The sequence below is a fragment of the Borostomias antarcticus genome, assembly GCF_949987555.1.
Source record: "Borostomias antarcticus genome assembly, chromosome: 2".
Lineage (NCBI taxonomy): Eukaryota > Metazoa > Chordata > Actinopteri > Stomiiformes > Stomiidae > Borostomias > Borostomias antarcticus.
In genome coordinates, this window is record NC_140235.1 from 22,361,634 (window position 1) to 22,376,443 (window position 14,810).

The 14,810-nt window shown below is 44.0% G+C and overlaps 2 protein-coding genes across 2 annotated transcripts in view; one reads left to right on the forward strand and one right to left on the reverse strand.

Annotated features, from left to right (window-relative positions):
* Positions 1-2,201: 2,201 nt before the first annotated feature.
* Positions 2,202-5,725, reverse strand: hus1 (HUS1 checkpoint clamp component). Its single transcript, XM_084461545.1, has 8 exons — positions 5,619-5,725; positions 5,196-5,323; positions 4,804-4,980; positions 4,431-4,538; positions 4,145-4,219; positions 3,802-3,901; positions 3,397-3,525; positions 2,202-3,065 (listed from the first exon to the last, which is right to left on the reverse strand). The coding sequence occupies exons 1-8, from the start codon at positions 5,668-5,670 to the stop codon at positions 2,977-2,979; spliced, it is 858 nt and encodes a 285-aa protein (XP_084317671.1). The 5' UTR covers positions 5,671-5,725; the 3' UTR covers positions 2,202-2,976.
* A 741-nt stretch (positions 5,726-6,466) lies between these two features.
* Positions 6,467-14,810, forward strand: part of LOC311324673 (receptor activity-modifying protein 3) — a gene marked incomplete at its 3' end in the record, with an annotated part of 33,124 nt that continues 24,780 nt past the window's right edge. The window contains exon 1 of the mRNA XM_084457207.1: positions 6,467-6,604. Within this exon, the coding sequence (XP_084313333.1) occupies positions 6,553-6,604 (52 nt within the window). The 5' untranslated portion in view covers positions 6,467-6,552. The remainder of the gene's footprint in view (positions 6,605-14,810) is intronic.

Consider the following 14,810-nt stretch of genomic DNA (forward strand, 5'->3'; position numbering starts at 1 on the left):
CAACATCTCCTGCAGCTGGGCAGACACCTCCGTCACAGTGGTGCTTGGCTTACAGGCCATAACTGCACCTTTTAACCAAAAAGGGAATGGTTTCAATGCACATGGCATGAAGCAAAGACAATGTATTATTTTGCGAAAATATGAACAATCCCTTACGTAATATGACATTGTAGAGGGTCATATTCTTCAGAGGCTTCTTCCCCCTCTTCCCATGGACGCTGTAGACACACCACACTCTGTGTATGGCAATGGCTGACAGCACCCGCCGGACCACATCTGGCAGATCTTTGCCGCCAATGGAACTCAGATATCGTGTCTGCAAAACATAAAGACAATCATTTACTTTTACATTTCCTTAACACTTCCCTGCAAAAATAAGGAACAAAGTTCTGCCCTGAAGTTACTCACCATCTTCCTTTGATGATCCTTGTCCTTCAGCTGCTCCTCCAAGACCAGCAGCTCCTCCTCCGTTTTAGCAGGGTGCAGGTCATCCAGTACTGCTCCCCGATAGCTGTCTGCAGACTCGCCGGACAGTCTCTGCTCCAGCCTCATCATTGTCTGTGCCATCTCCCTCAGACTCTGCATGACGCTGGAGAACTGCTGACACATCATCCTCTGGAAGTCTGGATATTAAACACAGATGTGGCTATAAGTAATTGTACGGTCCCATAATGGATATTCAGCTCAAAGTGTCAGCTAGGTCCGCTGCTGGTGACGTTGCAAAGTTACCACAATTACACCAATGTGTCCCGTCAGTTTTACGTACTGTGTTAGTAGGGAAAGATCCCGTATTTGAAAACCACTACAATGCCTCGCGTTGAGGAATCTCAACTGTCGATTCATCCAATCTGATTGATGAAAACAACCGTTTAGCGGCCGAAAATAGATTTTGAGAAACTGCATTCTCGTTGCCCCGTCCACCGTCATTACATACTGGCTCGCGCTGGATTTTAAATTTCTTCTACAGGCCTCCGAACTACACCAAAGTGATCTCGGTGAGTCAAACTTCTTATAATATGTCGTAAATAAGGTCCAGGTTGTCAAAAACGAGCATTGCCCTTTAATGGTTTTCATGGAACACGTTAATCATAAAAGATTAATTAAAGATCATGAACAGGAACCGGACTGCCTGAGAGTTGCACCAGTCACTATAGCAACAGTTGCAGGTAACCTTTTTCTACCAGTGCTGAGGCGGCTGTGGCTCAGGAGGTAGAGCGAGTCGTCCAATGTCTGTAGGGTCGGTGGTCCCGCCTCCTACTGTCCACATGTCGAGGTGTCCTTGGGCAAGAGACCGAACCCCAAATTGCTTCCAATGAGCAGGCTGGCACCTTGCATGGCAACTGGCCGCCATTGGTGTATAAATGGGTGAATGAGAGGCCATTGTAAAGCGCTTTGGATAAAAGCGCTATGTAAGTGCAGTCCATTTACCATGTTGTTGATCACGTGCAGAGCCTTCGATGAGTAGCAGAGGATGAACAGATTCTCTATGTAAGCAACTACACAATAAAGATGGATAGTGAACTCTTCTTGGAAAACCGTTTTCTCTCATACTATCACTACCATTGATGACTGTATGTATTTTTGAAGGATAAGTCACAATAATAATAGTTAGGTGGGGATCGCCTGATTAATAATGATCAATTCCTGGGCTGTAACTACTGTACAAAAAGGAGCTTAATGGTTGATTTGAACAGCCGGGGAATCACAGGGAGAGATACAGCTTTACAATTTTAATTTATTATTCTGTTAACCTACATGGTGAAATAAAATGTGTGTGTGTATGTGCTTGGGAGGGTGAAGCTCTCTTCTGGAAGGACATCCGGTAAGGACAACATTAACTTGAGCAATTTGATATGCCGCAATATCAACAATAACACTGGTGGAAAATGTGGCTTCTGCTCAAGCTGCTTTAGATGCAGAGGCCACATGGCTTACACAGCTTATGCAGAACCTGAAGGCCAGACATTCAAGACTCAAGCATTAAAGGATGAATTCACACAAACGTGAGGAAGAGATTGGACACACACACACTGTACACATGCAATGACACTTGGAGCAGCTTTACTGTGCATCATTTTATTGATCACAGTACACCATCTAGTGGCAGTTGATGGTGCAACATGACTTTTCACACTTCAGGAATATCTGCCCTGAACAATTTGATTTGATAATAAAATCAAGACAAGAACGTGTTGACTGCTATGAGTGTGCTGTCCAGATCACTGTTTGAGTACTCATTCAATGTTGCAGTTCTGTATCTGGAGATAGGCAATGTGGTCTATGTGAGTCTCTCAGCATACTTTCAACTGTAAGATGACCACTCTGAACACATGTTCACCAGCTACCTGTATTCCCTACTGTATGTAGGGATCATACCAGCTCTAGTTTCTTGGTGATGGAAATATGGTTTCACATGTCTAGATGACAATTGAGGATTGCATCAATGTGATGTAGGATAAATGACAAACCGTGATCCCAAAATAAATATTTTATCCGCAAAACATAACAATGGATGAACTGGAAAATGTACAGCTGTTTCACAGCATGTGTGTTCCCCTGCTGTGTAGCAGATAATTAAGTGTTGGAATAATTATCACCCATTTAACAACCTAAGCTAAAAAGAAAAAAAGAAGAAGCTTGGAGGCGTGGCCACACCTGGTTCAAAGCATGTGCACATGCTGAGGTGCAATAAGCAAGATGGGGCATCCTTCTATGGCCTTATGGGTACCCAGACCCACAAACTGTGACAGGAGGCGGACTGAATTTACAGACAGAATAGTTGATAAGTTACATACAGTACTGCAGCTTTAAGCACTCATTAAATCCTGTATAAAACCAACTTCTCTATTATGTGGTGAGGGTCGAATTAGCAGTCAAGTTGAGGAAACTGAAACCCTGAAAGTGAAAACTTGTAAACACTTCCGTATGATCCAGTAGAGACACGCCCACATTGTGTGTTTCTTGTACGTTGGTCGACTATCTGTCTGCCACTGCAGGGATGAAGTACTGGAGGGACACGTCCTCATGTAGCAGAATCAGGTGGATGATCCTCTTGTGGACGATATCTAGGAGGGAAGAAAGGGAGCAACTAACTACAAGGAGGGGCCTGTTTCAATACTCTAGGAATGCATTCTTCCTTCCTCCTTTCCATGGAGGACACTGAACTCATGTCAATAGACTGTGTTTAAGCATAATACTTTCTTTCACCCATCCAGTCCTTTTAGATTAACCTTTTAGGTAAACCCCAAGGGAGGGAGAAGGGATGGGTGCATGTGTAGAGTATTCAGCCATTCCCCCAAGGAAGTGAGGAGGGAAGGGTGCATGTGTATGGTGTGTATCTGAGAGAGACAGGCAAGTCACCAACACACCTATACTAGCAACCACAACCACACTTACTGCACATGGCCTTGCTGGGGTTGACCTGCTGACCCATGAGGAACTGTTGCAGTTTCCTGATGTCCACTTGTGTGCGGGCCATCTCCTCCGGATCCCTGCTCTGGCTCGGCCCCTGAGAGCCACCATCGCCTGGTCCACACACACACACACACGCACACACAAACACAGAGCAGGGAGCTAGATTATTAGAGGCCATCTACTGCCATTTTACTCTAACTAATTAAATGTTTTCTGTAGGATGTGTTTTAACATAGGATGTTTTAACATAGTATGACATGTTTTCTTGTAAGCTACACTGTATTTCAGCCCCTGAGAGACCCAATATTAGACTTCAGGTCTCAGACTAGGGTGCTCGTCGTGTGGATGTAGTGCTAGTCCCCCAACCACCCCCACTGCAGTCTTTACCCCAGCTAGGGTTCCCCAAGTCTTTGAAGTGTGTGGTGACAGAGACCAGGTCAGTCTCGATCTTCAGGTTCATCTCTCCGTTCAGGTTAGCCTCCATCACCTGCGAGACACTACAGAACTTAACAACTTCGACAACAACAACAAAAACTACTACAACAACGCTTATAATAATCTCTGTTTCCAAGAGACAAATGAAGCCTTGTTCCCATACTCAAAATAGCATGTAACTAAGAAGTCACTGAAAGGACTTCTTAGTTCTAGAAAAGGTTCTGTCCCCAAAACGGTCCCTTAGCTAATCAAATGTATCAGTGGATGTGCTTAGTGACTGTGACATCATGCTCACCAGAAAGTTGGAGAGATTCTTCATTCTGTCCACGACATTCTTCATGGTCTTCAGTGGAGGCAGGTAAATGCTGACCTGTAAGAGATTCAGATAAAGATAAGTGAACATGATCTAGATGTAGAGAACTACATGCACAGTATTTGCTTACATTATGCTCAATGCGCACACCTGTCATATCATGTCAGATCTCCCCCACTAGTACACAGGCTGGTAGTGTCAGAGGCCTCAATTCAGGACAAACTAAACACACTGTCGTCACCCATCCTAGACTAGAATGATTGCTTACGTCAAAGTCTGGCATAGTGGGCTCCTTGAAGTCGTGCCAGAGCCTTCTGGGAATCACATCCACTGGGATGTCGTGGGTGACCACCCTGCTGACACTGGACAGGGTCGGCTGCCAGGAGAGTGGGAGAGGTGTGAAGGGAGAGAAGGAAGGGCGGGTTGGGGGAGGAGAGCGGGTGGAGGGAGAGAGGTAAGGAGGGGAGCGGAGAGAAAGAAGGAAGGAGGGGAGTGGAGGGAGAGTTTGGAATATAGACAGTGAGCTCTAACAAAATGCTCAGTTTCCTCTAAGCCCGATCACTGGCGGCCAGTTCAGTACCAGTAAGCACCATAGTGTTTGAGTGAAAGAGATCTAATGAGTGAGTGTTAATCTCTCTCACCAGCTCAGCGGCCAGAGTGAGGCAGGGACAGTGCTTCTTGGTAAGTTTCATCTTGACAGCCTTGGCGTTCTGGGCTGTCCTCAGGGCCCTGGACAAGTTCTCAGGCGCCACCTCCAAGCAGATCTCATTGGCATCAGCAGACACACCTTCCAACTGGTACTCATCGAAGAAGTTGGCCTGACACACACATGCACACATACACACACACACACACACACACACACACACACACACACACACACACACACACACACACACACACAGAAGGAGACGGAGAGATAGATAGTATTGAAAAGGGAGGAAGGAGTGAATGGCTGATGTTTATCAGCGCTGACACAGAACAGGACCATCTATAGTATGTTGTGAGATATGGCTTGGATATCCTGACTGACCTGTGAGAGCTCACACCACATGCTGACCCCCCCGCTGGCTACTTTGCCAGAGAGAACGAAGTACAGATTGTCAGGCGTCAGTCGCAGGATACAGGTCTTCGTTAGTTTGGATATGGTAGTCACAACACCTGATGAAGAGAGACACGCAACTATGGTTAGCTAACTATCTTATGGCTATCTGATATCCTGATTTACTGTAGCTGATAGCCCAGCTAGCATAGCTTAACACTAGCCCCAAGCTAACAACTACTTCAGGACCAAGTTGGCTCGCGACTGTCTGAATGCCCTCAACAGCTGACAACGTTTCTGAACTTTGCTACACACACAATATACAGCTAGAAAGCTAGCCAGCTAGCACTAGCCAGTTGGGTAACGATTGAAGTTCGTGTGGTATTAAAACAAACGTAGTCAAACGTAACTTACGTGTGAAATGGTTCAAGCACCCAACATCAATCATTTTCCCTCTGAACTTCATTTTCAAAATTCATTCAATTGTGTTTTCTACCGTCAGTTAGAAAGATATTCCCTAAGTAATGTGCTACAACATTCAATGTAGAACTACCTGTGCTATTATTTTGAAGCGTTTCAATTGGACCGCCAGTGGTCCGTCTGCATTATGAGTCCGTAGAAACCTGTGTTCTTCTAGTTAGTACCGCATGCAAAGAGACAATTCCCCAGAAATTCTGTAGATGGCGTTGGGGGCATTCTCACAAACATCTGCCCGTTACTGTTTTAATCATCTTTCTATACAGCAAGCTAATTGCTCCACAACCATTTCGGTAAAATGTAGGCTACATCCTGACACACTACTGGTTTTATGGTTTATTCCACAGCTCCTTTGCAGTGTCTATTTCAAGGTCCATTTATGTTTTAAGCTCATTAGGTCAAATGGGAAATAAGATACTGTATGATATGATATAGGCCCACATTATTTATACGTGTATTATTATTTATTGTTAATAAACGATGGTAATCACCGTGAGACGTACTCGTATCCTAAATAACCTGAATTGATTTCTGAGGAGGATCGTCCACCCCCCCCCCCCCTCTCTCTCTCTCGGTCTGAGAGGATGAAAGAGAGCACAGTCACTGAAGATGTGCCGAAAGGTTTGCATTAGGACCGTAGACCGAGGGGTTTTGCATCTCACAAGGAGCTCTGTGGAGCACGCGTTGAGGAGATATTCACCCAGATAATTTATTTACAATTAATTCATTCGCGAGACAAGACCAAAATATTTGAACTAGTGAGAACTTCCAGTACATTTGGATAACTATGGTTTGCTACATACATTGGTCTCCCAGTTGAGGTTTCTTTGACAGCATCCGAATCGTGTGTGGGATCTTATTTCGCAACGTGATGGATACAAATGCATTCGCAGTGCTAAAACTTTTTATGTTTGGAATTTTGGGTGAGTATTGCCTTTATGATAAGACGATGTTCGATAAATATTGATCATTATAACTAAACTATAGGCTAGTTCCTTTTTATGAAAATATACCAACTCTTTATAGCCTATTAACTGTGCTTGTATATATATTTTTCAGTGGATTAATTTCACACACTCTTGAATTTATTCTTATCAGAGCTGTAGTGAGGCGGTGAGATATGAATTCATACACTGTTCGCCATCACTTATCACTGAAATTCGCATTCATTACACGTTTCTAAATTAAATACTAGTTTTTGAAATCATAGTTCATTGGAGCAATAAGTCCAGACTAATGAGAAGCGAGGCTGGCTGTTACTGAGAGAGGTCCAGTAATTAGCTTATGCTGTAGGCTATATCAAAACGAATGATGTAAGCGAATTAACTTCTTCGTGGATTAATATAGCAATCAGTGACCGCGACTGGTTTGGATGTCTGCCAATGTCATTTTTCAGTTGTTTACATATTATGAAAGAGTAAATTGTAAGCTTTCAAATGATGTGCCATGCATTGAAATAAGCAAATATTTGAAGAAGATATGCTTATGTGAATGTTGGTATACCTGAAATCACTAGGCAGAGAAAAAGGGCTTCAACGATTCAGAGCTGTTCACACTTCTCACAGGACATACATTTTGACGACAAAATATGCCAAATTTAGTGATCCTAAAACTGTTGTTTGTTATATTGAGTGGGTTCTTCGCAACTTCAATTTTCATAATATGAACAAAAAGGAAACGGGAGAAAAAATTATTTTCGCACATTTTGAGGATTGCATTTACATTAATCTGTATCGGTCACATTTACATTAATCTGATGTAGACCCATGTACTTATCACTCCTATGTATTTGGAGTTTGGACCCTAAGAGAAGAGATGTAGAGATTAAGATTGGGTCAGGTGTCCGTCCATTCTGTTCTCAATGTTGCCAGAACTATCCATATAGAGACCCATATTCTGTATTAACCTCAATGAGCAGAAGCTGTCCTTCCTCAAGGACCATTTTTCCTGAGGAAGACTCACTGGTCCATTCATTGGGAGGCGGCACCCAGGGGAGCAGGGCAGGAAGGAAGGGAGCATTAGTACAGAACTCAAATGGGCCCATAGGACCCCTAAGGATATCAATTCTGGTTATGACATCATGGATTATGGCTCTACTGAAACCCTGTAGACCCCTGGCCACTTGCTGTATTCGATAGGAGCAAATAAACTTGTCCAGCGGAAAATACAGACTCAGACTGAGAAGACTTGCACGTACAACATCTTCAAATGCAGATTCTAATTAGTTTCTGTCGTGGAGTATATTGCCTATCGCCACAGCTGTACAGACAGATAGGTAGGCTAAGAGTTGTCCCTGTTAGCTTGAATGAGCTAATTATATTTGTGGTATGGTACTGTAGAAAAATGTCTCTGGCTACCCGGGTCACTGCTGGTCTAAAGCCAAAAATGACCTCCGCCCCAGTGACAGCGCAAGGCAAGAGGGACAGTAATGTTTTCAGTGGCACGTGTTTGTTTGTTGGTTGGTTGGTTGGTTGGTTTGTTAGCAGGATTATGCAAAAACTACCAGACCATGGGTAGAGTTCTGTGCTGTTTAATGAATGATGTGTTTAATTAATGCTTGCTCTAAAACCCCACTGCTGTATATCAAACAGAACTGGATGACTAAATTTGAAGTTTAGTGAGTATGTTACCATGGTACACCATCTCCTCCTCCAGCTGCTACGACAACGCAGGTGAAATCATGCAAAAAGAAGAAATATTCATCATTCAGTGACCTCAATCAAGTTTCATGCACATGGTGGAACCTTCAACTTGAAACTAGGCATTCCTAGACCGAAGCCCCACACTATGACCGGAAACTCCACTCACTCTGGAGTACAAGAGTTTCTTTATAGGAACAGAGTGGAGATTCCCACTCTCTCCTTGTCTTTAATTGGATCAGCAAGTGAAGAGACATGAGAGGTCAGGAGAACACTCCAGAAAGAGGTTTGTGAAACTGCAGTACAATAGCTTCACTTGGGATTGGGGTTCATTTGGGATTCAAACCCATGCAGCAGCTTATACAGGTAGCATATACGATTTGACAAAGGCAGGAAATAAACTACTACGCCAAACCAACTAAACCACGGCCATCAATGCTGGCCGTGTTAAAAAGACCGATCCCTGTCAAGTAAAAAACCCTCAGTCTAAAAACACACTTGTCATGTTAATAATGCTGGAGTATCTCAATGGCAGAGATCTACAGTACATTCTCTCCAGCCCCAGCCCCAGCCCCAGCCCCAGCCCCAGCCCCAGCCCCAGCCCCAGCCCCAGCCCCTGCCTCAGCCCCAGCCCCAGCCCCAGCCCCAGTCTCAGCCTTAAGCTGCACACACTCTAGATGATTTTAGCCCAGATTTAGCTGTCGCTGACCAGTTGTTTTGCAATCAGGAGACAAAATCCTCCAGTCGTTGCAAACTCGACGCTCATTTAATGTGACATGCCCAGAGACGCAGTCTGACGGCTACCTTAGCCTCAGCTCCAGCCCTGGTCTCAAGAGTAGCAGTGTTTTCCTCCTCCTCCTCCTCCTGTTGCAGTCCTGACAGGGGCCATGAATCAATATAGCTGCTGTGTGTGTATGTGTGTGTGTGTGTGTGTGTGTGTGTGTGTGTGTGTGTGTGTGTGTGTGTGTGTGCTTGCGTCTGTGTGTGCAGGTGCATGAGTATGTTTTATATGTGCCAGTACCCTCCTGATAAGGAGATGTGACTGACAAGAGGATCTCTGCAGGGGGCCAGACTTGTCTCCAAGGCTAGTCTCCATCACAACAGCATGGCAGGCTTGTCGCCAAGGCTAGTCTCCATCACTGCAGGGCACCAGACTGGGAGGACGATCTGTATTGGCTCAGATCTGTATTGGCTCAGAGAGTCAGAGCAGGGCTGCTGGGCCAGTAGAGGGGAGCCTGGATCTGAACCAGGGACTCAGCCCAGACCAGGGACTCAGCCTAGACCAGGGATGCAGCCCAGACCAGGGACTCAGCCTAGACCAGGGACTCAGCCTAGACCAGGGACCCGACAGGATGCACTGTATTCTGTATACTGTGCACATCCCTCTAGAATCGTATCTTGTATGTTTTGGGTATGTGTGGTGTGTCCTAAGATGTTGATGTTTCTTTGTTCTTTGTCTGAACACTTGTCCCTTACGTGGACAGAAAAGCAATTGAATGATAGTAAATAGAGCTGGAAAACACAGATTGTGTAGGAAAACATCTTCATTCCTCAGAAACACCGCCTTAGCTGGCTATGCCAGCGAAAAGCTTGCAATTGAATGGCGTGGAAGGGGCGGTGTGAGTCTAACCAGTTCAGCTGGGCTGGTGTGGTTCCGCAGAGTTGGAGGGAGATCAGGCCATCAGCTTCTGATCAGCCCACACAGGTACTGAGTTGGGTCAGGTTCAGGAGAAATGTCAGGATCAGAAAATGTTCCCTTGTACACTTTTTATTTTATTTAAACTTTATTTAGTCAGACAAGTCATTAAGAACAAATTCTTATTTACAATGGTGGCCTGGGCATGCAATGACGATACCCATATCTGGTAATGTCTGACAAATACACACGTCCTTGAACCCTGAGAGACCAGCTCCTGACAGAGAAGGCTGTGAGGTGCCTGTTATACTCTTTAGACTAATAACAGAGATGTACAGCCGTTTGATTATGCAGACAGGAAAGCAGAGAAAGAAGATTCAATTTCTGTGTGGGCGTTGGGAGTAATATGCGATCCGTTTGAAGAACGGATCTCGGTCTTAACAGTGGAAACGCACATAATCTGATTTAACACTCAGTCTCTTTCTTTCCATCTGTCACTTTCAATCTCTCCACTGTCCATCTCTCTCTATATCAGTCTGTCTGTCTGTCTGTCTGTCTGTCTGTCTGTCTGTCTGTCTGTCTGTCTGTCTGTCTGTCTCTCTCTCTCTCTCTCTCTCTCTCTCCAGTGTTTCCCCTACCAAAGCTTTGAAGGGGCCGGCCGCCCTCGCAACGGGACCTCCCGTCCGTCCTGAAAGACCCAAAAAGCCAAAAATAGCAAACTTTTAGATCGCTAAAATTTTTTAGCATGAGTCGACTGTGCAAGTGATAGATGATGAAATGAAAATATTTTCTATTGCTACATAAGTAACGACAGTTTAGTCTGTCTTGCAATGTTAGTAACTATGTCGACTAACATTAGCTAGGCTATGTGTTGTGGACTAAATGGTGCTGCATTCAAGTTAGTTCACGTTTTCCCTGTTTAGGCTATGCCTTTTCAGCAATAATGCTTTTGCAATTTCTTTTCAGCTGTTAAGCATTCCTCACATTTTCAGCAGGAAATGTAATTTTTTCTAGTAATATGTTTTGATGTGTTTTATTGTTAATATTTATTTACCTAAGTTATGTGCACTCGTTTCATTTCAGCAGTGTAGAGAAATGCACCGATAGCCAAGAAACGGCTGCATCCGTCTATCACGACACTGTCAATGCCATGTACCCATGACATGGCTGCCCCACGAAAAAAAATAAAAAAAAATAAACATGCCCGCCCCACGACAACACTAGAAGTTTCGGGGGGCCTACCACCCCCCCCTGAAAAAAATATAGGGGAAATACTGTTCTCTCTCCCTCACACTCCTCTCTATCACCCAATTTGTCTGCCTCTCTCTTTCTCTCTCTCTCTCCCTCCGTCTGTTACCTCTCTCACAGTGGAGTGAAGGTTCATTGGCAGACAGCTGCCCTCATGTGGGGCGAGGGTCACTGGCACAAAGGCAGGATTTGCAAATGAGCCCGACAGACAGAGCTTCACTTTCTTGAAACACACTGGACAGACAGTTTCTCTTTATTTCATCACTTGATTTCAATAGGATGTTGTAGGGTGTGGCAGGGTGTTAGAGGATCCATGTCCTTATGGCACTGGGCCCCATACTTTCTGTTCCGTTAGCCCAACTTTAGGGCTATTGTGAAAGATTACGTTCTGAGGAACTGATACTAGCGCAAGTGTGTTTCACTTTCACCCAATCATGGGGTCAAACGTGTGAACACTGTGTCATATCAATGATTACAAATTACACTGGCTTTTTAAATATTTCTTAAACAACGTTTTAGTTGAGAGATCCAAACATCACCATAATTGAGAGAAACATACGACACCGTGTAGAGGTAGGCTGTAGACATGTTGCCTTAAAACCTTAGCAAGCAACAGCAATCTACAGTAGCCAAGCACATACAGTACTGCTTAATTCCCCCACAAATAATGAAAAGAAAAGTCTGTCTCACTTGAATTCAGCTCTGAGACTCAAAGGGGCGAATTCACTAAAGGATTGCGCAGCTTTTCCTGACGCAAAGCCTGTGCAAATAAGTCAAAAATTATGTTTGCTATTCACAAAGCCCTCGCAAAGGGTGAAATACGGTGTTAACTGCGTTGCGTTCGTCATTGCGTTTCTCTGCGCCGGTGTTATTAGCTCATATTTAAATTAGGTAATATGGGCGGAGAATGTTCCCCTTTCTATGCAAATGAACATTATTGCAAAACCCGCCCAATTCACAAACATCGGCGCAAATTGCCTCACGCAGTTAAAGTGAAATTAATACCGTTTTCAGAAACGTGGTGGTATTTAAGCGCAAGGGGTGTGTCGCGGCCAGCCTGTCCGCTGATCATGGCAGCAGTGATTGTTGCGAGGCGAAGGCATCGCAATGCCAGGCATGTTGTTCGTGAGAGAATATTTAGAAGAAGGTCACTTTTTGATTTAACACTAGAACCACCGTGGTAGCTGTTTGGACACCAGAGCGCGCAGCTCTTCAGCCAACTGGAGGATGAAGTCGCGTCTGGGGAGGCTCAGTTGACTATGCGTCTCTCCACCCGTCCCCAGCGAGTCCAAGCTCCCCCAATGAATATAATAGCCTACATAGCACGAAACTGTGCGTATAATAGTCTATACGCGAAACTGCGCATTCCCTATAGCTGTTCATTGAACGGCTGGGGGCCGATATAGGTATAAATAAATAAATAAAAACATAGCCTACACAATATTTGTTTTATTTGAATGGTCTTGAAAATATTTTGCTTTTGTATCATAGGTGACGGCAGGTATCATCTTCAGCCATGGATGATGACTCCCGTGCGTAATCCTTCCAACGTTGGAGAGGCGGCGTACAGCTGGGCTCACATCAGGACGCGCGGTGTGATTGAGTGCACATTTGGAATCCTGAAAAGCCGTTTAGATGCCTAGATCGTACCGGTGGGGCAATGTTATACACTCCCCCAAAAGTATGCCAGATCATCGTGCTGCAACTTGCATAACATAAAATTACAATTTTTCCTTTGTTCGTCTTTTTAAATCATTCCACCTCCGTTTGCAGTCTTCCGCGTTTACACACACAAATGGCACTGACTGATTGGGAAATTAAACCCCAAATATGATTTTTTGCTGCAGTCGTGATATTTTTTTGCCGAAAGCTGTGAGGCATGTTATTGAACCTCGTCCGTGAGGCCTTCAAGTTCGCTGTCTGAAAATCGTATCTTTCTTTTTCTGTCTGCCATCGTCCAATGATATGCATACGAGTTGTATGCGCTGTATGCGCAGTATTTATAGTCATTTCCTATATCAGCAGCAAATTGCACTCAGCCGCAAACACCGAATGGGCGTGTTTGCGCTGGGATATTATTAGCGCAATGTCTTTAGTGAATAGGTTTTTAAAACGGAGCACATAGCGGGCGCAACTGACGCGCAATATTATGGTGCAATTAGCGGGCGCAATTTGCTTTAGTGAATTCGCCCCAAAGTGTTGCCATTTTCTGTGTAGCTATGCGACAGCTGGAAGGGCAGGCTGGCATTCAAATATATGCCACCATATTTTATGTTATGTGTGGCAGTTTGGAGAGGAAGGAAGGCAGCCGAGGGAAGGAGAAAGAAAGGGAGAAAAGCAAGAAGGCAAAAGTTTGGCTCGATTTTTTTTGCCATAGTTTCTCAATCATTAAATTATAATTTTGAACAGCAGTGTATGATATCCCCTGTGTGTTTTCAGAGTGGCTGACTGGCCTCCTGCCAGACAGCCTGCTGTCATTTCCCTATTATTCATCAGTCACACTCACATACACACTTACAAACACACACACACACACTCTCACATACATACACACACTCACATACAGTACACACTTACAGTATACACACACACGCACACACACACACACACATACATACACACACACACACACACACACACACTCTCACATACATACTGTGATAGTAAAATAACTGATCTAGTCAAAAGGATTTACCAAGATTCGTTCAAAAGGTTAAGTCTGGTTTATTGTGAAAAGCATACGAGCGCAAGGACTTCCTGAAAACGCAACAAGGGTGGTTTAGTCAGCAAAGTCCCGATTATGGGTTTTGCTGTGCCTTATATGCAATCAAAACAAAGGTACGGTGCTTCCAGGATGTGATTGGCTACTCCATTGTACGTCATATGAAATGGCAGGCGTGGCCAAGAGTACAGACATGTGACATGAGAAAAAGGGCGGCAATTGGGGACAAAGGATGGTTATTCTATTGTAGACAGATGGCCTTCTCTGGAAGCCATTTTGTATGTTAGCACAGCTATGTGAAGATTTGGGGGAGGTGATGAATTACAAGAGAAGTGAGAGGACAAAGGTTTAAGGTGTTTGGATGTAAATTCCTGAACAATCCCCCATTTGTGCCTGAACAGGTACACAAAAATAAAATATAAAATCCAAACACAAAGTGTAAACATTCAGCTATGCTATACATGTGGAAAGGAAATAATCTCTCCACTAGGTGGAGCAAAAAAAAAAAAAAAAAAGATTATTTTCTTTCCACGTGCAAAATCACGCACCAAAACCCCTTGTTTCAGAAATTTGACAGGAAACAAGGTAAAAAAGATGACATGATTATATACTATTTATAGTCTAAGAGTGGACAACCATTCACCAAAAACCTTGATTTAAATTTTGAACAAGGCAAAAAGATAAATGGTTACCAGTGTAAGAAGGGCAAAAAACCTCTTGGTCAATTTAGAGGAAAAACCCCAAACTTATTTATCAACTCATGTTTCAACCATTGTAACTCTTGTAAACAAATGTGATATTTTTTCAAGATAATTTCAAAGTTCATTCACTCTTGTTGTGAATAATCGCATGTAATGTCCTATGGATCATAGCTTCCATGTTTG